The sequence below is a fragment of the Hydra vulgaris genome, chromosome 13 (genome assembly GCF_038396675.1).
Source record: "Hydra vulgaris chromosome 13, alternate assembly HydraT2T_AEP".
Lineage (NCBI taxonomy): Eukaryota > Metazoa > Cnidaria > Hydrozoa > Anthoathecata > Hydridae > Hydra > Hydra vulgaris.
Window position 1 is genome coordinate 40,251,291 of NC_088932.1, and position 27,567 is coordinate 40,278,857.

At 28.1% G+C, this 27,567-nt stretch overlaps 1 protein-coding gene across 1 annotated transcript in view; it reads right to left on the minus strand.

Moving 5' to 3' along the window:
• Nucleotides 1–590: 590 nt before the first annotated feature.
• Nucleotides 591–27,567, minus strand: part of LOC100205352 (probable serine incorporator) — a 36,802-nt gene continuing 9,825 nt past the window's right edge. Inside the window, exons 6-12 of the mRNA XM_065814905.1 lie at nt 23,930–23,967; nt 20,686–20,762; nt 14,426–14,522; nt 10,211–10,300; nt 6,405–6,551; nt 2,761–2,890; nt 591–1,225 (exon numbers count right to left, since the gene is read on the minus strand). Of these exons, the coding sequence (XP_065670977.1) occupies nt 1,075–1,225; nt 2,761–2,890; nt 6,405–6,551; nt 10,211–10,300; nt 14,426–14,522; nt 20,686–20,762; nt 23,930–23,967 (730 nt within the window). The 3' untranslated portion in view covers nt 591–1,074. The remainder of the gene's footprint in view (nt 1,226–2,760; nt 2,891–6,404; nt 6,552–10,210; nt 10,301–14,425; nt 14,523–20,685; nt 20,763–23,929; nt 23,968–27,567) is intronic.

The window sequence follows — 27,567 nt, forward strand, 5'->3', positions numbered from 1 at the left end:
AAGAGGATGTAACTTTGGTAGTGACAGACCATTATATCTACTGCCTAACAAATCAATATTTATATTCCTGCTGAGAGCAATTGAATAAATCTTATATTATCGCTCACCAAACTATTTCAGTTTTGTCACTTTATAAAGTGTGAAAGTGCTGTATACTTCACTATATTAATATAAAACCATAATCAGATATTCATTTAAAGCATCTTACCTGTACAAATGTTGTTCTTGTTCTAATATAATAATAATAATTCTAAGAAAATGTGTAGTTTATGTGGTCTTGAATCTTGATTCCTTACATTAAAGCACTATCAGTGGACTTGGTCCACTATTACTCTCTATACCTGGTGATTTATTGTTAGAGTAAAAATGTGCTGCCCTCTGTTGAATAAGAAATAAATGTGTTATGGACTAGGTCCATTTTTGCTCTAAAAATATAGCAAATTTTTAGCAGTTTTACATACATTTGAAAAAAATTGGACTTGGTCCACTTTTACTCTCATAGGCTCACGTGTTAATGCGAATGCTATTGTGTTATGTTAGTTGACCTGTTAATGCGAGTGTTAACAATACTTATTTTAATAAAAATGACATTAAAAACTCATTAAAATTTCTTTGTAAAAAAATATTTATAAGTATACACAAAAATTATTTTACAATTTTTCATTTTATAAATAAAACGATAGTATGAACGATTATGTATGTTACATTAGATACATAAAAAAAAAAATTACATAGATACATTTAAAAAAATAACTACATTACTAGCTCGTTAAATTATTTTAATAAGAGCGATCGTTATTGGAACGCAAATAAATAAAAAAAAACCTGAAAAAATTTTGCGATTTGCAGCAATAGTTATAAAAAAAGCTATTAAAACAAGTTGCCAAGTGATTGCCACAAATAAACTTTCAAATCCGTACATAAAGCCTTACAATAGCCCATACATGTATTGAATATGTTTAAAAATCATTTAAATATCAAAAGAAAAATGCAAATAATTTTCTTTCAAAATATTTTATTATTTCAAATCCAATTTATCATTAGCTATAGTTAACATATCATATAGTTAAATTATCAAAAACCGCTGCTAAATCGATCAGGAAACAAAACTGGTGCAACCATAGTCCACATATATAATAAAATGCAAACCCAAGAAGCAACAACTTGCACCCACATAGAGGGCCAACTAGCAGCAAACACAAAACCGTTATTAACGGTGTCCGGTCTAAGAAAAATCACCAAAGCTTAAGGGTTATGATTAAAATAACTAAACATTATTTTTCTTGAAGCACGAAAAAAATAAAGAAAAAAATAAGAAAGAAAAATCTTTTAAAAACTATTAAGAAGTTTTTTTTATCAATTTCTTAATTTTTATTTAAAGTTAAGAAACTAGTGTATAAAAATTTTTTTAGTTTCAAAAAATTTTTATTCTAAAAAATAATTGTCCATTATTTGTGATAGTACCCATTAACTTTGGCACAAATGCTCATGTCATTTTTTTGCTTATGGTTGACCACGTTTTTAGCAAAACCTGTACTGAATAATCTTGCCTATTTTAGGCCAATATCCGTTGTCAATACATTAATAACTTTCGATGGGCCTAAAAATGTGGGGAATTTGGTGGATTGACCTTTTTTGATATAATATTAACCTTTCTCAATTTATATCACTCCAAATTTTCTTAAAGGTAGTAGCAGGAAGCCAGGTTTAAATAAACAAGGTCTGGCCGAGGGAACTTTTATATTTATATTTTACATTTTATGTGTGTCTCATTGTCCATCAAAATGCAGCCATTTAATTTTGTCTAAGCTTGGGTGTAAAGTATTCGACCTCGTGTTTAGGAAGTGGAATATTATGTCAGAACAATTTGGGTACTTAACTGGTCAGAAAAACTTGAAATTGTAGTATTTTTTCATATTCCTTACTAAAAAATCAGAACCATTGTACTTTTCAGCTCAGACAAGCCTGGATTTGTTTTAAAAGAACGACGAGTTTTTACCATTAATTTATTGTTAAATATTTTCTTCCGGGTTCTTTAGCTCGTTCTGATATTTATTTAATGAGGTATAATGCTATAGGTTGTTAATGGTAATGCTATTGGTTGCTAATGGTAATGCTATAATGATTCTTTTTTCCAAAATAAAATTACTTCTACATTTTTAGTAATTAAATATTGATTTTAGTAATTAAATATTGATAAAGTTTTAGAAAATATTTTTAATAAATCACAGTTACTGTGATTTTTTAGAATAACAAGTTTTTAGAACAATAAATATACTTGTTTACGTATGAAACAAATCAATAAAGTTAACAAAAAATTTTAATTTTTATATAATTTTCTAGTGGTGGTTCAATAATTATGAAGCGTGATTTTAGCTTTTGCTTATAAATGGCTGCACTTTTTTCATTACATATTTTATTTTTATTACATATTTGACCGTATGTTGGAATTCTTTATCGGATTTTCAGCATATATATATATATATATATATATATATATATATATATATATATATATATATATATATATATATATATATATATATATATATATATATATATATATATATATATACACACACACACACATATATGTATATATACATATATGTGTGTGTATATATATATATATATATATATATATATATATATATATATATATATATAACTTTTCATATTTAACTTTTTTTATAGAGTTTTTTTGTGTGTATTATGCAAACTTTATTTCCATTTGATTTAATGGAGTCAAAAAAAACTTACTTAAACCAGTTCGTCAGAACCATCATACAGTAAAATGAGGCTAGCATGCACGTTAAATGAAACAACCAATAAGAATATTGTACACTTTCCATTTCATCATCAGCAACCTTTTGTATATGTGATTGTTCATCTATCAGAAAAATTTTAAAAAATATGTAATTTGTATGTATACAAACTATATATATATATATATATATATATATATATATATATATATATATATATATATATATATATATATATATATATATATATATATATATATATATATATATATATATATATATATATATATGTATATATATATATGTATATATGTATATATGTATATATATATATATATATATATATATATATATATATATATATATATATATGTATATATGTATATATGTATATATATATATATATATATATATATATATATATATATATATATATATACATATATATATATATATATATATACATATATATATATATATATATATTGATTATTACTTATAAATGCAAACCATGGATGCTATATATATATATATATATATATATATATATATATATATATATATATATATATATATATATATATATATATATATATGTATATATATATATATGTATATATGTATATATATATATATATATATATATATATATATATATATATATATATATATATATATATATATATATATATATATATATATGTATATATATATATGTATATATGTATATATATATATATATATATATATATATATATATATATATATATATATATATATATATATATATATATATATTGATTATTACTTATAAATGCAAACCATGGATGCTTGCAACACACAATCATATATTACATGGGTGATTGTGTTGCTATCAACAAATAAAAAAATATCTTTTATGCTCTATACACATTAAAATCATGTGTAATTCCACCATAATTATCTTACAGGATGGCTACAATATCACTTGCTAAGTATGCACAAGTACAACTTTTGATGAAAGATAGCAAGGCTGAATGAATAATTGCTGCGCATTAAAAATGCGGTAGTGGTGTAGTGGTAAAGCGGTCGCTTCATAAGCGAGAGGTTCAGAGTTCGATCCTCACCATGTCCCTGGTAGTACCCCGCTCAACTTGTTTCACCGCGCAGCGGCCTTGTTCGTCAAGGTTCGTGTTTCGGAGTTATAGAGTTGAGAGAGGGTTATAACCACTATCAAGTAGTCTCCTCATCTGTAGTGTTCTTCTTGGCCTTGAGGAGGTGAATAACAACAACAACAACAAACAAAAAAAAATTTAAAATGCCTGAGACAACTGTTTATAATATCATCCAGCAGATCATGTCAACAGATGGAATCAATCCAGGTTAACCCTTTAAAAGAGCAAGAATTACCACTTTAAAAACCAAAAACATGATAAACCATTTGGTTGTTAAGGGGATACAGATTTCAAGCTCACAAATTCTTACTCAACTGTCTCGTAATGTGAATGTTATTGCCTGCACAGTTCAATGACACTTTGCCCTCAAAGGGGCAAGGTGTCATTGAACTGTGCCACTTTAATCTTCCATCATACCATGCTGCATCAATTCCACACCTTTCTAAAAAAAGTATTTGAGATCGCCTCAAATTTTACAAAGAACACGAATATTAAACTGTATAAAGGTGGTGATGTGTCATGTTCTCAGACAAACCATAAGTTGAGCAGTTAAACTTAAAATGTGCAAATAATTCTCAAGAACATTGCGTTTAATTGGTTATAAATTAGAAACTTTGATATTCGCATGCACTATGAGCAAACTTGCCATCGGGCAAAAAATTGTTAAAACATAACTCCTAAAAAAATGTGATTAATGTTCTTGTCCCATGGCCAGGCAATTTACCGAATTTAAATGCCATCAAAAACTGTTAGATGAAATTGATAGCAGAAGTTTCTAAACTTCTGCTATCAACTTCACTAGCAGATCTGAAAAAAGCCATAATGAAAGCATGGTGTCATAAAATGAAATTTTTTTTAAATGTATATTTTATGCTCATAAAACTGTTAAATATATGCATGTTACCATCTAATGCTAAGATCAATTTAAAAGCGCTTCTAAAATTTACATCAAAATATTTTTGGTTTCAATAAATGTTAGAAAAGAGAAAGGCAATGTCTGCCATAAAAATAGGCAGTATAATAAAACAGTTTTAAATATCTTTTATTAAGCGACTTTGATCTACAATGACATAACTACTAATACTTAAATATTTTAAATATCAGAAAAAATAATACAATAAAAATTACTTATTGGCTGCAATATTCACAAATATAAACAAACAATAAAATTTATGTTTTGTTTTAAAGATGGAAATAAGCATAAAGCATAATAAATAAGACTTATGAGACATAAAAACAGTATAAATAAATTTAAAATCTAAACTTTACTCTGTTGACTTATTTTTTATTTGATCACAAAATATTTCACTAGCAGGATGTTAGGGAGCAATTGTTTTAGATATGACTTACAATATGGTCTTCACCATGTAAACCAAGGGAAAAATTTTATGTTAAAAAAATTAAAAAATTATTATCTGCATATCTTATAATATAATATCTTTTTTCTATTAAAAATTATCCTCAATTTTTTTTTTTTTTCAATTTTCAATTCAACTCCTGAATGCTATGAAGGCCACTACAGTCAAAGAGGCTACTTGAGTTGTAATTACAATCCTCTCTCAATTCTATAACTCCAAAACACGACCTTGAAAAAACAAAGCCGCTGCGCGGATAAAAAAATTGAGCGAGGTACTACCAGGGACCAAACTCAAAATTTGCTAATAATATATCCAAATTTATAAATTATCTAATAAAAATAAAATAAAATAAAAGAGTGATGTTAATAGTAATACTGTTAACATCACTCTTCAACAATAAACAGATTTTTTTAAATTGTCAACAAATGTCACCAGAAACATCAAAAACATTGATGTAGCAGAAAAATCAAAATGTTTTTGTATGTGAGGATTGTAACAATTAAAAAAGTAATAATAATAATAAATTACTATTAAACAGTATGGTAAGTTACATTTAAAAAAAATAATTTTTATTTAACTTTCAAGATCAAAGGGGATACTCATTATCATTAGTATTATTACTATTTTATTTATTATTATAAGCATCACATATACAATAATTATTATATACAATAAACTCTTTCTCTTCACTACTACCTAATTAAAATTCTCTCAAGAATTATATAATTATTATATATTAATTCTATAAGTTAAATTGATCCTATAAGAAAAATTTTGTCTAGACAGACAAGACTCTTTAACTAGGGTAAAGTCACCAAGGTAAGTCGCCAAGACAACATTGACTCAAAATCCTTTTGGTATGAGTAAAATACAGTATGATAAGTAAAAAAACTCATTAATTTTAAATGATGGAGATAGTGTAAAAACACTTAGCTTCAAGAACTGTAAAACGGATTAACACTTGGAAGGATATCTAGTTATCCAAATCTTTTCCAGAATATGGAAATTGTGAGTGTACTTGTTAGGGTGCATAAAGGAAGGTTAAGATGGCACATAGAATGTAGCATTTAAAATAGCAGTTTCAGTATATAATATGAATGTATAAAAAAAAGTTTAGAATCACTCACCATCAATTACACCAACATCCTCATGTGATTTCTTGAAACTAGCATAAAAGACAGTAATTAATGCAATCACAATGCCTACTATAAGCATCGCAACACCAGCACCATTTATATTTGATAAATTGTTAGGACACTCCCAAGACTTGGTACCTAAAAAATATTTAAATTTTAAATATTGTATCACTACAGCTAAAAGAAAATTCATGAAAAGTTTTTTCTATCAAAAATCAAAGATAATTTAAATTGAATCAAATGTAAAATTTAAATTTATTTATTAGCAATCAATTGTAACATATACATATACAGAATTTTTATATTTATAATTTGACCTACATTTTTTTTATAGTTTAATTAAATATTATATAACATATGGAGTATTATATAACATACTATTAGATATAATAAATTACTCTTAAAATTTAAAACTGCTCTCTTTAACTACTTTAATAAAAAATATTGTTTATAAATTTTATAACTTTCTACAACATTATTTTAACCCTAAATCTGAGCTTCTATTTATCTAATATTTTTAACTTAACTTTCAATAAATTTATTTTTTTAATATTTTGAAATGTATTCATTAGTATTTACTTCATCACTATTATTGTATCATTATAGTATTATATTAGGAAAGCATATATTTTATATAATTACTACTATTATTCCTACTTGTATCATAATTATTATTAATACCACTATTTTTATTATTATTGAATTTGACAGGTGTTTACTTAATATTAGTTCTTATTACTATTTGTAAATATCTTTGAAGTAGCTTCAAAGAATGCATTTTGATTTCAACTTTATTTCAAGCTTCAAAGAATGCATTTTGATTTGTATTCAGAATGCATTTTGCACACTGTATTCTAAATATTACTACATAGAATGCAGTATACAATAATTGGAGAAGCATATTAAATTTAATTGTTTTTAAATAACAAAAATAACCTTGTTTTTAAAATTTTTTATATATATATATATATTTTTTTAATTTTCTTTATTTTTGTTTTATTTTGTTTTTTTACATGCTACAAAGTTTGTTGTGCTTTTAAATGTAGCAAAATGTATATTGCTTTTACATTAAGCAAAGTGCATGTTGTTTTTACATAAAGCAAAGTGTAAGTTGCACTAGTTTATTGCAGCCTAGCTTCGTAGTTATTTTTTAAACAACATTTAATTATTTGGATTAAAACAACAAATAAATGAAAATATTTTTGATAGCCAGCAAGTATGTGAGTTGGTGTCTATAAGACAACCGGAAAAAGATAAAAAATTTCAAAGTTCATTTCATTTCAAAACTCCAATTAAATAATTCAATTAGAAACTCTGCAAATTCATTTGGTGTGGTCTGCAAATTCATTTGATGTAGTCCACACACTTGTACTTACAAAGAAGGACGGGATGGAGGAAAGGTAGCTTATTACTTTTATAAAATATCAACAAGTTTTCTGCATTATATTATTTTTACTTTTGCTAACCAGTTAAAACAGTTAAATGGTATTGCAAGTGGTATTGCGTTTAATGTTTCAATAACTTTAAACCAAATAATTCAATAAAAAAAAAAAAACTTTTCAAAATATTATCATTTGCAGAGATTAAAAAGAAAAATTTAAGTTGTTTAAATTGATTGAGATGAAAAAAGGTGGAAAAGATTGAATTGGGAAAAGAGACACAAGTGAAACTAATAGAGCAAAAAACATTTTAATTTTTTAAAAGTTTATATTATACTGAAGAAGTTTATATAATACGGAAGAAGAAATATAAAAGACAGTTTTAGTCATTTAAATTTTGGTAAAATCTTTTTTAAATAGTACTTTTAATGTTAATGTGAAAAGTTATGGAACATTTTATGTAAGAGGAGGGAACAAATAGGGATTTGGATGTTGGGAACAAATAAACCCAAAAGTTTTATCATCCCTTCCTCACCCAAATGTGAGGGCCAACAAGTTGATAAAAATTTTTTAGTACTATTCTTAACTAGACTTATATTTATCCATAAATTTTAAGTTTCATAGTATTATCTGTCAGCGTTCAAAAGTTATGACCATATAAATTTGTAACTTCCTCAAATTGAGAAGGGTTTAAACTTTAGACGGTCATAATTTTTGAATGCTGAAAGATAATACTATGAAACTTAAATTTTATCAATGAATAGAAGTCTAGTTGAGAATAGTACAAAAAATATTTTGTCGACTTGTTGCCCTCACATTTGTGGTAGGATGGGGGGGGGGGTGGGGGTGGGTGGGGTGGTAGTAGGTTTCTCCAGGCCTCAAACAAATTATGATCTTATGATGAAAATGGTTTGCAGCTACGTTACTGAGGTGTACAGAATAAGAAGGAGTCAGGAAAAAGTCAAAGACTCCAATCAACCTGAGGAGGCCAAGGGGCTCTTGATGTACGAATGTATGATGTATTATAGATTATAGAATGTATGATGTATTATAGATTCTTATATATATATATAAAAAAAGTGGTAACAAAATTTAACTTTTTTGAACATTGTTTGTTTATTTTCACAATACCAAAGATATTAAGTACATAAAATTAAAAAAAATAAAAAAATCTTAACAACCCATGACCACACTTTCCTATGCAATTATAACCACTCCTAGAGACTAAATATGGTCATATTTAATTTTCCTGATATCAATTACCTGTATTTAAACATACAACTGTATCATTTAATTGAAAAACCATTGGGATATTCCAGGACCACCCTTGACCACCACTAAAATGATCACCTGAATGTTCATGACCACTTTTGAAGACCGAATATGCCCACTTTCAAATTCCCTGACGGTAATTACCTGTATTTAAATATACAACATGCCCCAAACATGTATCATATGTCTATACTTAACCCATAAATAGTTTTGCCAATTATGGGTTAAGTATAGACAATTCTGGCCCACTGTGCAGTGGGTTCATACCTTATTAAAACAACAAAATCTGAAAAAAAAGCAATTGATGAGCAGATAGCAAGAGTGATTTATGTTACTAACTTGCCTTTCAGAATGGTTGGCCATCCAGAGTGTATCAAAATGATCCATTTTTTATGCCCTGGATATAACCTTCCTAATAGAATTGATTTTGGAAGAAAACAACTGTTCACAAGAGCAGCTTAACTAGCTACTCAGGTTTGCTTCATGATCAGTCTGTAACCATGATTACTGATGGGTGGAGTAATGCCAATAATGAACCAATATTTACAGTAACAACAACCAACTCAGATATCTATCTTGCAGATACAATTGATACCTCTGGCCATTCACATACTTCTAATTATTTGGTTGCATTGCTGTTAATTCAATAAACAAATGCAAGACAATTTGGTCGTAAATTTTGCAGAGTAGTAACTGATAATGCAGCAAGTGTGTCAAAAATAAGACAACAATTGGAAACTCGAGATGATGTTAATGTTAATATTACCTATGGATGTTCACCTCATATTCTTAATATATTGGCCTAAGATTTGGCAATTCCAAACATCAAGAATAGTTCATGTTGTTAAATATTTTGGAAACAACCACTTTTCTGCTGCTACATACAAAGCAAAAGAGGGGCTACAATGTCATTAATAAGTTACTCCTAAGCAGTAAGTTACAACAACAAAAATACTGTTATGAATTTGTAAACAATAACTGCAACAACAATAATATCAAAAACTTTTTAATTCAAACAGTTTTGATGACTTTTTAATTTATAGACAACATACACATAATAAATAATAATAAAGGCTACCTTAAAGAAAAGTGCAAAATAAAATGTTACTTAAAAGCTTGATGAACACCAAACCACTTCTTACATACCTACGGGCTCAGCACCCAGTGCTGAAAAATTTAGATATATAACATACACGGATATTACACTTGCTTGTAGGATACCAGATTTTTGATTAGCTAAAAATTTTTAAATAAATATTAGTAAAAATGAATAACTCAATTCATACACAAAATCATAAGACAAAAATAAAATAAAAAAAGAAACAAGAAAAAAAACAGCAATATATCATACAATCGAATAAAATAAAAAAAACAAGTAGAAAAAGTTTATTATTTTTTTTAATGTAATATGTTTTTCTGGATTAGAATTATGTAAGCAAACAATAATTTTTTGTTGTATTTTTTTTATACTATTGTTGTTTTTTGTTTTCCTCTTTGCTCTCAAAATATTTTTGTAATAGGAGAATATTCTCTATTAAAATATATTTATGAAGTTATTATTATTATCATTATTAGATTCATGATGTCACTCTTTTAATATAAAAATAAGTACTTCTTTATCTCAATTTTTAAATTGGAACAATTTCATAATCTACTTTGTTTAAATTTAATGATATAATGATTAGCTGAAAAGATTTGAGTTTTTCTGAATTAAAGTTCACCAGCCACTGTGAGTCCCATGCTGTAGCAGAAGTGAGATCCTTTTCAAATGTTCCCTCCAAGCAATCAGAGAGTGTTGGCTTCTTATCATAAAAAGAATAAATGGTAGTATCATCAGAGAACAATGCCACCTTAGATGTAAGAATATCTGGAAGATCGTTAATGTAAATTCAAAAGAGTATAGGGCCAAGGATAGAACCTTGAGGTACCCCTGAAGTTACAGAATAAGAATAAGAGTGCTGTCCATCGAGAACAACTTTTATACTACAATTGGAAAGGAAGGATTCAAAAATCTTAAAGATGTTACCAGATACACCGTAAGAAGAAAGCTTATGGAGACCAGCATGCCAAACTTTATCAAAAGCTTTAGAAATGTCAAGAGCGATAGCCTTAACCTCTCAACCTCTATCTAATGCACGATAAAACTTATCGGTTATTACTGTTAGCAAATCAGCTGTTGAACAAAAAGATCGAAATCCATATTGATGATCAGAAAGTAAGTTATTAGATTCAAGATAAGAGATTAAGTGTTTGTTAACTAAAGATTCAAAAGCCTTGCTTATGATAGGAAGAAGACTAATAGGACGGTAGTTAGACGAATCAGATTGCTCTCCAGAATTTTTGAAAATAGAGATAACAGATGCCGTTTTCTAGTCGGCTGAAAAACAAGACTCTGATAAGCACTTGTTGAATAGTTTTGAAAGTATAGACAGCTCTGGAGAACACTTCTTTAAGACTATTACAGGTATGTTGTCCGGGCAACAAGCTGTAGAAGAGTCTTAGCAGGAAATCACTTTAGATACAGAAGCTAGAGTGATACAAATGTCAAGCAATGGATAAACTTGTTTGACAGCTATATCAGGTAGAACGCAACTAGTGGAATCAAAAGATGATATTGATGAAAATTTCTTAGCAAACATTTCAGCTTTGTCTTTAGGTGAGGTGTTAATTGAGACACTTCTAAATTAAAAAATATATTTGTTTTATTCTTTTATTTATTTTGATTTATCCTTAATTTATTTTATCATTTGCTAAGTTTAATTCTCTTTTTAGTTTATGGTTTGTTTCTTTTTAATTTTCTCTTTATTAGTTTAAGTTTTTCAGTGCATTTTTAAAACATGTAAATTATCAATATATATAAAAACCATGGCCTATTTGTTAAAAGAAAAATTGTAGGCATGGTCATATAAGGTGTGTAACCACACACATCTCCTGAGAAGGCTTGATATCTATCTAACTATCTATGTATATATATATATATATATATATCCAATAAGTAACATAACTGTCCTGAAACTTTAAACATTTTTAACATAATTTTATTCAACATAGTACTATTACACTTTTTTATGTAATAATTACTCCCAAATTACTCTTTGTACACTTTGCTATACATTCATTGATGTTTACCTTGACAACAAGTAAAAATGTGACTGCTTTAAAACTTTTAAAGGCAAGCCAAACTGTAACTAGTAAAGGACCGGGGTTGATATTTGAGCAGGGCTGGGGCCGGGTTTGATAAATTATAGCCAGGGCCGATATACATAACATAATTCAAAATTCATGTTATATTTTGTATATATATGCATATATAAACATCATTTTGATCAACTTGATCATCATAATCATCATCATCATCACTTTTTCAGCAAATACTACACCATATAAATACTAAAGTTTATACAAATATGAAAGGATATTGTATGCCAACATCTAAATAAATTGCAAATATATGTCTATGTCCATAATATGTATGCATAAAGTGCATCTCAGAAGCTTTTTTTCTTTCTGGACTAAAAGTTTGTAAGCTTTTATTCCTACTCTTCAATTTTAAGTTAAACCTTATTCTACTCCATATTTTTTACTATCTTGAGCAGTTACTTTATTAATCATTTATTTCATCTTTTTTACAAGAACATCTCTTTTAAGAATAGATGTCCTTTTATTATTCCAAGAATCTAATGTAAAAAGGTCCTGTTTGATGTTAAACTCTGTTATTCTCTGTTTACTAAATCTTTGATCTTACATCAGATGTTTGGCTCTAGAGACTTTTGGTTCGTCTTCAACAATGTCATTAACTAAAGTAAGTCTAACATTTAATCTTATCAATTATATAATAAATATTTAATTTTTTAAAAGTGCTAAATAAATGGTTCCAATTTTTCAAAACTCTAGAAAACACTTTGACCTCTACAACTATCCTACGATTAGTCCTGACTCAGCTATTAGTTTCTTTATATACAGGTTTTGAGATTTTTAAATTATTTCTTTCTAACTGCAGTTATAAAGTTAATCTTTAAGGCCTACACTCTTCTTTATTTCAAGTAACTTTAAGGGTGCCGCAAGGTATTTTGTGGTACCCTTAAATCTTTGCTCCTGTATTGTTTCTTATCTACAATATCAATCTTCATGAAAATTTAACATCTAAAGTGGCTCACTTTAAATGTTGACCACTTAACTTTATACTCTTTGTTTGTTGACCACTTAACTTTATACTCTTGCATTGACAAAAAATCCTCACTTTTTAATTGCTTAAAACAAGCAGCTGATTTTTAATCTGATCTCTCTTCTGTAACAACCTAAGGCTTGGTGTGGTCATGAATTTAAATTCTGGACTTAAAATCTGCAATTTTTGTTGGACATTTACTGCAAAATGTAATGGAAATCATCCAAAACTGAACTAGCAGTTGCGCCTCAAATATATAATAATAAATCAACCTAAGTGCTACATTAACAGCAATTTAGGAAAAATTACTAACTTTAAACTATAAATTGAGATGCTTTCAAATTAATTATTTGTTTGAACTATTAATTGAGTTTGAACTATTAATTGAGAACTATTATTTGAGTTTGAACTATTGAGATGCATCTAAATTAAAAAATATATTATTTTTATGCTTTTATTTTCTCTGGTTTTTCCTTATTATATCTTATCATTCATTAATTGTATTTTCAGTTAATGGTCTATTTATTCTTAATTTTTTCTTTAAATTAGATTGGTTTTTTCAGCGCATTTTTAAATGTGCAAATTATCAAAATATACAAAAATCTGTGGTCAAGTTGTAAGAAATAAAAAATTATATGCGTGGTCATGTAAGGCCTGCAACCACAATCACACCTCTCCTGAGAAGGCTTAGATTTATGTATATATATATATATATATATATATATATATATATATATATATATATATATATATATATATATATATATATATATATATATATATATATATATATATGTATATATATACATATATATACATATATATATATATATATATGTATATATATATATATATATATATGTATATATATATATATATATATATATATATATATATATATATATATATATATATATATACACGCACACACAAACTCATATATTAAGGTGCCAATTAAAATATTTTTTTCGAAAATGTCTACTCTTAACCCCTAGTTGTGATCTTTATAATAAACTGACATAAAATAAGATTAATTTTGAAATTTTGCTTCGAGGTTGATTAAAGCCAATGTCAGTTCAAATTAACTTTTGACTTGCTCTAATATTTAAATAGTAGTTTTAAACAACAACTACAAAAATAAAATTATAACTATACATGGCTATAAAAAAAAAATACTGATGTGAGTGAAATCTAACCTGCTTGAATAGGAGGAAGTACACTGACAATAGATACAACAATACAAAGAAACAAACTGATGGAGATTAATCCTTTATTTAGATTACAAGCATTGCTCTAAAAATATAACAAATTATTTTGTTAATTATTTAAGAAAAAAATTATTAAAATTGATCCTTCATAGCATAACTCATTATTGCTACAAGTTTACTGTCCAGTGGTCCACAGCTTCATACACATATTCATATATATATATATATATATATATATATATATATATATATATATATATATATATATATATATATATATATATATATATATATATATATATATATATATATATATATATATATATATATATATATATATATACATACATACATACACATACATATAAATCAGACCTTAGGATAAAGCATTAAACATAAAGCATATTCATGTTTGTGACTTTTCATTTTAATAACTCAACAGATATTTTTAAGCGGTATGAACTAATGACCGAATTAACATTTATTTTAATGGTATTTTAATAAAGTAGTTAACAATGTAAAAACCGTATACTGCTGTTACAAAAGTTTAAATTATAAATACATAAAATATGCTTATTATAAATATATAATAAATTATAAATACATAATAAATATTATAAATTATTTATAAATATAAAAAATTCAGATAAAATAAAAAAAATAAAGTTTGAATTTTTATAAAACTAACTTTTTTTATTGAAATAATCAAAATATTCTGCTACAAAAGAAAAACTTTTGTTTTTAATACAAGGTAAATAAACAAAATAAATAAAAGATAACCCAGAAAAAATAAAAGCATAAAAATATAATATGTCTTTGTTTTAATTTAAAAGTGTTTCACTTCATTGAATTTAGAAAAGATCAAAGTTTCAAAGTTATCTAACCAAGCTTAATTACTTTGAAACTTAATTATTTAAAAATTTGAAACTGATATTTTCTGATGTCTACTAAGAAACTAAAACATAAAAAGAAATTATCTGTTCAAAAGATTTGATCACTCATCAAACGCCAAACTAGCAGTCACAACTCATAAATATAGTAATAAATCAACTTAAGCGCTACACCAATGTAGTGATTTAGGAAAAACTATTAGCTTTAGTAAATTAACTATTAGCTTTTAAATTGAATTATTAAATTAATTTATAAATATTTAAAATTATTATTTATATTAATTATTTACGCTTTTAAATTAATTATTAGCACTTGGACGTAGGTCCATAATAGCTGAATTTATGAAATTTAAACTACTTTCATTTGCTATCAGGTCAACACTTTAAGGTCAGCAGTTAGGTTTTCTTTCTATTTCCTTGGGCTGATATATTTATACAGAGTGGCACAAAACTATCGTTATGGTTTGAATGTTTAATAACTTTTTAAATTCTTTTTTATTTATTTTTTTTATTTCAGAATTTTGTGAAGAAAACTCGGGGAATTTGAAATGGAACACTACACAACAGAACAGCGATCAAAAACTGTTGAATTTTATTTTGAAAATAAATGGTCAATTGTTTTGACCATTGTCTATTGTGTTGATCATTGTTTTTTTAATATGCATACTAAACCTTTACACTAACAATGAACTGCCTAGTTGCAAATCTTTGACAATATGGCACAGTGAGACACCTTCCATGTACCGAAAGACCACATACGGTCCACACAGAAGCAAATATCCGACATATTGTGGATAGACAGAATGTCTACTTTTGTATGTTTCTGGACAGTCCAGAACGTCCAGAAACATACAAAATTTCAGAATTTTGTGAAGAAAACTCGGGGAATTTGAAATGGAACACTACACAACAGAACAGCGATCAAAAACTGTTGAATTTTATTTTGAAAATAAATGGTCAATTGTTTTGACCATTGTCTATTGTGTTGATCATTGTTTTTTTAATATGCATACTAAACCTTTACACTAACAATGAACTGCCTAGTTGCAAATCTTTGACAATATGGCACAGTGAGACACCTTCCATGTACCGAAAGACCACATACGGTCCACACAGAAGCAAATATCCGACATATTGTGGATAGACAGAATGTCTACTTTTGTATGTTTCTGGACAGTCCAGAACGTCTACTTTTGTATGTTTCTGGACAGTCCAGAACGTCTACTTTTGTATGTTTCTGGACAGTCCAGAACGTCTACTAGTTGATGTTTCTGGACAGTCCAGAATGTCTACTAGTTGATGTTTCCGGACAGTCCAGAACGTTTACTAGTTGATGTTTCTGGACAGTCCAGAACGTCTACTAGTTGATGTTTCTGGACAGTCCAGAACGTCTACTAGTTGATGTTTCTGGACAGTCCAGAACGTCTACTAGTTGATGTTTCTGGACAGTCCAGAACGTCTACTAGTTGATGTTTCTGGACAGTCCAGAACGTCTACTAGTTGATGTTTCTGGACAGTCCAGAACGTCTACTAGTTGATGTTTCTGGACAGTCCAGAACGTCTACTAGTTGATGTTTCTGGACAGTCCAGAACGTCTACTAGTTGATGTTTCTGGACAGTCCAGAACGTCTACTAGTTGATGTTTCTGGACAGTCCAGAAAGTCTACTAGTTGATGTTTCTGGACAGTCCAGAACCTCTACTAGTTGATGCTTCTGGACAGTCCAGAACTTCTACTAGTTGATGTTTCTGGAAAGTCCAGAATGTCTACTAGTTGATGTTTCTGAACAGTCCAGAACGTCTACTAGTTGATGCTTCTGGACAGTCCAGAACGTCTACTTGTTGATGTTTCTGTACAGCCCATCAACGATTAGACATTTGGCACAACTAGGGCTATTGTGAAGGTCCATTTGGAGGACCAACAACAGCTTGATTATGCCATTTCATTACAACAAAAAGCAGAAAAAAATTGCAATTTCATTGACAATTTGACAATGAGCAATGAAGCCCATTTCCAATTGAATGGTTTTGTAAACAAGCAAAATTGCAGGATATGGGCTACAGAGAATCCAAGAACAGTTTATCAGCAACAATCACACCCACTGTTTGGTGTGGAGTATTGTCTAAATAAATCATTGGCCCTTTTGTTTTTGAAAATGCACATGGCACCTCAGTTATGGTTAACATAGCTAAATATTTAAGATGCTGAACAATTTTTTAGAGCCAGCCATAGAAAACCATCAACAGTTGTGGTTCCAATAAGATGGAGGCACAGCCAACACTGCAAGGGACGCAAAGGCTCTGTTATGCGACCTCTCTGGCGGAAGCATTATTTCGCTTAGAAGTGATTTCAACTATCCTCCACATTCACTGGATTTAACAGTGCCATATTATTTTCTTTGGGGTTATCTTAAAGAAAGGGTATACATAAATAAGCCAGCGATCATACCACAGCTGAAACAAAACATTCGCAATAAAATTCAAGTCATATCACTGGAAATTTTACAAAAAGTTATGCAAAATGTACTGGAAAGAGCACAATGTGCAAAGCCAAAAATGGCCACCACTTGCGGATATAATTTTTCACACTTAAGCCAAAAATATTTCCAACCAACATATTGCATAACAAAAAAAAAATAATAATAATTAACCATTAAATAAAAAAGTTATTCAAACCATACATACACACCCTGTACATACACAATTATTTTTGCATACTAAGTTTAGCATAAAACGTTATCAATGACGCCATACTGAAATAGGGAGCTGCAGGGGCTTCATTACATACATTGATTTTGGGTTTGGGAGTGGGCAAGTATCATCGAGGATATTAAAGGACTTTCATTAAATGCTGATTTAAATATGCAGGTACATATACATATATTTGTTACATTTCTTATTTTTAAATATCTTATACTTCGAGTACTATTTAGAGTCCTCACAATATGTTTAAAGAATTCCCAATATACAAAAATGTATTAAAAAATAAGTGTTTTGTCTGCAGAACTTTAATACTCTTGTTACATAAAAAATGTGTTGTTGCGTGTTAAGAACTATAAACAAAATTGCTGTAAATTATTAGTTTTTTAAGATATTATGAATCGAATACTGGTGAGCTCTTGGTACCACATACTTTATGATTACCAAACTATTACCTGCAGGTCAAAAAAAAAAACATTCCAATAGTGCCTCAGCATATATGTTTTAAAAAGATTATTAAACTTATTGATTTTAAACTTATCACAAACTATATAAAATATATACTAAACTCTATACAAACTATGTAAAATATATACAACTCTATACATTTAAAGGCATGTGGAATCCAAAAAGAACTCTGGATTCAAATCTCTGTTTTTTCCTGGTCTCTAATGTCCAGGAGCTCTAAAAATGTTAGGTGACTTTTAATTTGCTATATCGCAAATTATCACAAGATTTAATGACATTATTGTTAAGCCTGGAGCCCTGGAGTCCTTGCCACCATTGTACATAAAAACACCAGGTTGAAAAATTGATTTTTTCTCAAGCCTAGAAGTTTTTCCCCAAAGGTAGTCCAAGCTTTTTGTACATTTTTGGAGCTCCTAGATCCAAAAATGTAAAAAAATCTCCTTTTTTTTTTTTGGGGGGGGGGGGGACTCATCACAGCCCACAATAGTTTAAAAGCTTAATTTTTTTTGGTGTGACTTAGCAATCCTTTCAAGGATTACTAAGTCACACAAACCATTAAGCATAGGCTAGAAGACAGTAATGTATGATTGCTTTAAACTTTTACGGCCACCAAATGTTGAGGATTTTTATCAAGAACAAAAAGAATTGTTTTTTCTTGCAATCAAAAAAAATTGACAGAGCACCCAGCTTTAGCTTGTTCAACAAACTACTGGCACAAAAATTTCCGCAATATAACTGTTATGATGTAGCAGGAATACTAACATGCTGTTAACATTTTATATATATATATATTAACTAACATGTTATTAACATTTAGGCATGGGTTGATCATGTTGCAAAGAACTTTAATTCTGAAAACAGTGAATATGGAGAATTGCTAACCAAACCTCTGCCCCAACCTCTGCATTATCTAGACTATCACCTTGGAAGAAACTAATTGAAACCATTGTTTTATTTCTGCCAGATGTACTTAGTAAACCAGAAATAGCACAGAACAATAAAGACCAGTGGAAACCTCAAAAATGCTGTACACTACAGTATTCCAACAATAAATGTAATAATTTGTTGCTCCACGGAACAATCTCTAACTGTTCAAGCAGCTAATGCAGTATGAATGGGTCGATAACAATATTTCACAATTATCAACTTGGGCCTTTAGCCAGTATTTCTGGTACCTGACAGTCAAAACAGCCCCACTTGTTTAGCAACCTTGTACTTTTAGAAAAACATCAACCTCATGGTGATGTAAAGTCCTGCTAAAAGTGAAGCCTTCCAACCTACTGCAGTCAACAGAAAATTATTTTGGTTAAGGAATGGTAAAGCCATAGTTTTCAGTTCCATCATCAATAAATCTGTCCACACAGCTGTACAATATTGTTGAAATTGACTACAGGTTCAAAACTTTCCCACCCTAGATCAGTAGCAACTTTCTTCACCTGTGAGTTACTGAATGAAAGATCATCAATGCATATATGTTTGAATGGACAAGGTACACACAATTGATTTCATTAATGATGCTGCAGAGCAAATAATTAAATTAAGAACTGATTTTGTAGACACAAGATGCAGTGACAAACACTTCCAAAACATTCTACAAGTTCTAGAAAGTAATTTCAAAAACAAACTCAAGAGTCAAAAGAAACTTTAACAAACAAGTTAAAACAAATGAAATGAACACTGAGAAATTCAAAATAATTTGAGACATTTAATGCAAATATCCGTATTTGTCAGTTATTATTGGAATACTGTTTGTCCATCATAATATGTCATACCATACATATGATTAAAATTATAATATATTTGTACAATATATTATAATTTTGCCCTAATTTTAGCAATTTTTTAATAATGATTACTTTTATTGCTATCTTATAGGCACAACAAAACTTCCTCTTTCGCTTGTGTAAAATCTCTATTGGTCATAACTAAGCTACGATATACAGCAACCATACACATTTTAAGCAAACTGTCTTTGAACTCTACTTGTTTTAAAAAAGTTTCATCACTTTTATTTTTAGAAATTGCCACATGCAATTCAGATTGTGTTGTTATAAAATACTATTTTCTTTGAAAAAAATGAAAACCGCTTTATTTATTTTATGACAAAGATGATAATAAAAACAACATAAACAAGAATAATAAAAAGAATAAACATTATAACAACTTAATAATACCACATATGTGGCTCATACCACAGTGAAGTTTATATACATCCCCACAACTCCAGCAATAGCAAGTCCATACATTATTAAACACAAAATGACTATGACTAAATTCAAAAGAAAAAGATTAAACAAAAAAAAAACAATAATGAAACTTATAAAAACTTATAAAAATACTTTGATTTAAATATTTAAGAATTATTTACGTATTTAAAAAGAATGTGAATTTTTTTTTTTCTAAAAAAAAGTCTTAGTTTAATGAAAAATGTTAAAAACATTAAAAATATAATGTTTTAAACATTCAACTAAATTAAATTCGATTGAAGATTGAAAAAGAATAATACAATATTTTTCTATATATAAAACATTTCTTTGCAGTTTTGGCTTTCAACTTTTTTGCTTCACGTAATAAAGCTTTTGTTAAGATTGACAAAAAGAAACAAAACAATACAGATATTAGGCCAGATGAATAAAAAAAAAACAATTGCTTTTATTCAGCATTTTTACAGAAATATTGTTCAGGTTTACGTAAATAAAAATTTTAGCAAACTAATTTAAATTTTTACTTGCGTAAAGCTAAGCAATTTACTCCAAAAATGCTGAGTTGTTCAGCTTTACGTGAAATAAAGTTTGAGCATAATTGTTGAAGTTTTTATTCACGGAAAGTTGATTACTGAGTAAAAGCAATTGCTTTTTTTTATTCAACCGGCCTATTGACTATGACAAAAATGACATCAGATCTTTAATTAATTTAATAAAAAAAAAAAAAAATTAATTCATTTTTGAATAAACCATTTCTTATTAGACATATTTTAGTAGTCAGACATTTAAATTTTTTTTCAGTAATTTCACCCAAGAAAAAATACAAAAAAAAAAACTTTTACACTGGACTACTAATTATCATAGTGGACAACTCAAATGAGAAATAAAAACTGTTTTTGTCGACTGGGAAAAAACCAGAGGGTACACCACTGCTTGAATCATAAAAATTACTCTTTGACAATTAACACTGACTTTTATTATCGCAGTTCACTTTGACTTGTTAACCAGTATACTAGAAGGGTTTTATTGTGCATTAAAATAAAGCAGCAAGGCAAAGGTTATTGCTCTTGATATATTAAAGACTTTTGATGAAATCTAGCATACTGTTTCTCCCTATAAGTTTGCTCAATAAGGAGTATATTGGGAAGTTTTTTGAAAATATTGAAACATTCTTTTCTAATCGTAGTAATAAAGTTATCTTCAATGGATAACACTCTCCTTTATTTCCATACTTGCTGATGACACAACTATATAATCTAGTCTTAATAAAAAGTCATCACTTTTAATCAAACAAGCAGTTGAACTTAATACTGATTTCCCTTATGTGACAGCTTGGGGATAGCAGTTTAATTAGTGAATTTTAACCCAAACAAAACTAAGTTATTTACTTATTATATATACTATTGCAAAATTGTTGATATTGATGAATAGCAACACTTGTACTATATACTACATCTTTTCAGATTATCACGATAATCTGAAAAGATATAAATAACCTCTTATAGAATTGTGTCATACAATTTACAGTATTTTAAGTTTTCTATCAATCTCTTTTCCACTTCTTTTTTATTAGCATTTGAAAAAGAAATCAAAAATTTTGTATTATGTGTATGTTAATATAAAGAATATTTTTTTGTATACAATTACAAATGAAGGGTGCAAGGGGAAAACCAGAGATGTCACATTTTTCGAGTTATTCACCCTACTATATAGCAAGTATGTTGCTGCATGATTACAATTAAATAAATCATTAAAAAAAATTAACAGATAATACTAAATTTAAAACCTAAAAAGAAATTATGAAACTAAGCATAGATTCTTCAAACTTCCTTTTGTCGTTTTCTTAAATGAAAAAATTTGTGCTATCACCGGTTTTCCCCTTGCACCCTTCAAATCTTAGTAAAAATAGTGTTTTACTTATTCAACTATATTTTTCTTTCTTTTTTTAAATCGAACAACTTGGACAAACAAGTCAAAACAAAAAATCAGTTTTGACTTGTTTGTCCAAGTTGTCGCGTTGTTCCTTTAAAGAATATTTATTTGGTAATAATAAAAAGTCATAAAAAAATTTTTTTTTACAAATTTAAAAAAATTTTTAAACATACTTTTTTTTCCTAAAGTATATACTATGAGCTAACTCGCCCCATGAAAATTTTACCAACTTACCCAAAAAATCTTTTTTTTTTTAATAAAAAGCCTATAGTTATAGGAAAAACACTAATTAAAAAAAACGGTCTGGAAATAGTAAATCGATTGAGACAGAAAACATAACAATAATTTTTTCTTTTCCTGTTATCTCCTTTAAGTAAAAGGGCAGCAATGTTCCAAAAAAATTTTTGTCCTTAATATCTCCAATGCACATGTGTGAACCTTTACAATACTAAAGTCATAGATGAGATGGTCAATTAGGAAGGTTCCATGTAATCTCTGTCACTTTCTGTAAAAATGCTCTGAAAATAAATGTAATTCATCAACTTACCCCTGTTGCCAATTAGCCCTGGTCTTCATTACATTCTAATACTTTTGTAAAGAGTGTAAGGTAGAATATTCCAAAAAATAACATTTAAAAAAATACCTGTTGGCACCCCTAAGGTTTGCTCTATATAATGAAATAACACTGAATTTAAAAACTTTTTGAATAAAATATTTTTAGAGGTTGCTACCAAACCCTCGAATATTAAACGAGTTGTGTTGGTTCTCAAATGAGCAAAACTATAAAAATTTGAAAAATAATAATCATTTTATTAAAAACATTGAAAAAAATACTATTATTAAAAAATCTTGTAAATATGGTCTTTTTTCATTTCTTATTAAAGTGAAAAAAGAATTTTAAATATTTATTCTTTATGCAATAAAATTTAATACAATTTAAAAAAAACAAAAAAAAAACCTTTAAAAGAAAAATGACTATTGATTACTTTGATTATAGTAAAAAAACCTTCTGCAATGTCTTGCAAAATTTTTTTTTTTTTAAATCTGTAGATAAACCAGATAAAATTTAGAAAACAACATTTTGTTATGAACCTTAACTAAAAAGTATAAAACTTAACCCCCCCCCCCCACATACACATTGCAGGGTGGTGCAGTATCAATCAACATCGGGTAGTGGTGCAGAGCTGAAATAAACTTGTTTCTGCACACAGCTGCCTTGTTTGTTAAGGTTCATTTTTCAGAGTAATAAGTTTAAAAGAGGGTTTTAACAACAATTTAAAAAAAAAAGTTAAGTTCTAACCAAAGCCACAACATTTAATGTCATCTACTTTATTCAACCTGTAACAAATAAAGAAATAATAATATACATATACATACATACATATATATATATATATATATATATATATATATATATATATATATATATATATATATATATATATATATATACATATATATATATATACATATATATATATATATATATATATATATATATATATATATATATATATATATATACATATATATATATATATATATACATATATATATATATATACATATATATATATATATATATATATATATATATATATATATATATATATATATATATATATATATATATATATATATATACATTTTAGGGTGTCCCAGAAAAAAAATTTTGAATTTAATATTGTAATATGTCAATCCTCCTATTTGGTCCCAGTAGACCACCATAAAAAAATCTGGGCTTAAAGTCACTGTTTAGCTGAAGAAATGGTTTCAGAAAAAACTTGCATATAAATTTTAATGAGTTTTTCCCCCATTTATTGATTGAAATTATGGTAGTATTTAATATTTTTATAAAGTAATAAAATTAACTTAAAGTTAATCATCCAATTCATATATTCTGACTGCTATAATTACTGTAACTTTGAAAAGGTTTCATAATTATCTTATTCTTTATTATGATTGCATTGTTTTTAAATGTTTTTTAAATGAAATACTACGGAATACAAAAAAAAAATTAGGTGAAGCAAGAAATAATAAACTTTTTTTGAAAAGAATATATTTGAAAAACAAAATTGTAGCCATAAAGTGCTTCTTTTATCTAAATATTCTTCAAGTCTTTTTTAGTGGCACATTAAGACACCTTCCACCGGTTGTCTAAAACCCCCCATTATTGTGTCTTAGATGCCAGTCTTTGAAATGTGTCCTTTTAATGAAATCCTGCACTAATTTGATGTGTCTTTCAGCCCTGTCATTAACAACTGCTAATTGATGTACACTGGACAAAAATGTCTAGAAAGATTTATTATTGTTTTACTCCAAATTTGATATTCCTTCTTCTTTCCATGAGAGAATGTCATCTTTTGTTATACCAAGATGGAGAAAAAGAGATAAGACTCCTGAGTAACAAAGTCTGATAGCTTTGGGAAGAGATAGACCTGTGTAAAAGGTTCTGGTTGTTCTTTGTCAAAGCTCTTCATCTCTAGAACATCATATTTTAACAATTCTACAAGTATGCCCATCCTTTCTTTCTCCTTTAAGTGATGGTCAGCTAAAGCAAAGATAACACACTGTGGTGTAAAATGACAAGTTTGTCTGAGAATACTAAGATATGGAGCTTTTCCAATCTTTCCGTGCTTCTTGGTGTAAAGTGGATCTATCATGAACGCTCTAAGATATTGAATGCTCTAAGATCATTGGATAGAGCCTGAGCTACCATTGGGCTCTTCAGAAAGAATAAACAGTGAAAGATCACTATATAATTTGTTGCATCCTGTATCATCTCAATCTCATTGATAATGAGTCGCTTGTCGTAATTCTTGGTCATTTGCATTGCTAATAGATACAATGAATCAGCCATAAATCTTGCTTCTTGATGTGTACCTGGTTGTAGAAACCTGAAGCTCAATAAATCTGCTCTGAGGTAAAAAGCTACCAGTTGACATAAATAATTGTATTCACCTCTATCAAAAATATTTGTTTTAAGAGGTGTCGTGCAGAACTGCATTGTTTCATTTGCAAGATTGTAAAAGAGGGTTCCAAAAACAAACTCAGGTCTGTTCCAATTAAATTTCTCAATGTTGGTCAATGTATTCACACCTTTTTCAATCTTAGACCAAAAATCTTGATGACTTTTGTATAAGGATTTCTTTCTCTCTGTTATTCATAACATTGATGAACATGTCATTCAATTATATGGTGCCTAAATTTATTATTATTATCATTTTTTGTCATTACTCTCAGAAAAAATGAAAAGAAAAAAAATGGCTGTAATTTATATAGCAAATCATCATACCTGCACATTAACCAAAGAATTGGACAAGATAGAGAGTAACCTGTAATATTTCTTATTGCACTATTGTTTTCCAATGTTTGAGTGAGTTGTGTCAGCACAACAAGCTATGATCTGGTCTGTGAAGTCATAATATTCCACTAGACTTTGGATACCCAGTGCTTTATCTTTCCCTTTGTAGGAGGATACTTCAAGTATTCCCAGAAGAAAGTCAAGTAAGTCAGTCTCTGAAGAGAAAAAGCTTTTTGCCAACTTTTCTACTGTTTCTGAAATATTGACCTCCATCCTGTACGGCTTGACCAACTTTCTGTCAAAGTGAAGAACAAGTTTTAAACCCCTTATCTTATCCAGGTTCTGCTCTCTTACTATAAGTGCTTCATTCAAGATGTCAATATCATTCAAGATGTCAATATATTGCTCTTAGTCTCTCCTGTTGCTTTTTTTCTACCATCTTCCTAAGCAGGTTTTTCACCCTTTCTTCACATTCAGCAACTATTTGAGCAAATGCGGTAGTGGTAAAGCGCTCGCTTCATTAGAGAGAGGTTCCAAGTTCGATTCCCACCACATCTCTGGTAGTACTGCGCTCAACTTGTTTCTCCGCACAGCAGCCTTGTTCGTCAAGGTTCATGTTTCGGAGTTAGAGTTGAAAGAGGGTTATAACCACAAGTAGCCTCCTCATCTGTAGTGGCCTTCTCGGCCTTGGGGAGGTGAATTATAAAAAATTTTTAAAAAATGTTTTGTCATTTTTATTGGACATCTTGACCATGTTCCCTTTTAAACATCTCTTTAAAAAAATAGAATCCTCCTTTACAGCCTCTTTACTCCTTCTAGGATCCTGGCTAATTAACTTGAAAATGTCTTTCTTGTGTATAGGAAACAAAACATTGGCTTTGTCTAAGAACTCTTGAGTGTGTCGGCTCATGGTTTCTTTGCTCATCTCTAGGGTTCTCATCTTTAAAACTTTAATATACTGGGTATACAGAGCAATGATTCTATTCCTAAATTAAAAAGTTACAACATTTAAAAAATGTCAACATTTTAAAATATAGCATAAAAACGTATATGTAAATATATTGCACAGATAAATATGTTTCACAGAATACTTAACTTTTATGACAATAGATTTTTCACTTACTTAATCGACCATTCACAGATGATAAAATTTTCATCAAAGCCTGTCTAGTTCCAAATGTTAATCAGCTCCCTTATGATGCACACATTTGATATTTCACATACACACACCACCACTGCATTTAAGCTTGCCTGTACTCCCCAGAGGACATCCAATTTTGGATGACAATGTTTTGATTGCAGTTGCTCCGGTTAATCCAGTAAATTCTGCGGACTCCGGTTAATCCAGTAAATTATGTGACAAACTTCCCCACCGGTTGGAAGTCTATTTGGAGAAAATATCTGAAAAATTCTTTATCTGTTGGGTACCCCAACAGATAAAGAATTCTTCTTCCACTAGCTTTTCTGACATGCTCTGCACTAGCCATATTCAATATTATTTTCTATATTATAAAATACAACAGAATTGATCACAAAATAGACAATGTTTTTATATATATTTTACATATATGTAAAAATTGTCATTAAGAAATTAAATTTATTTTACTCAAATTAGAATTAAGTAGCAGTATACA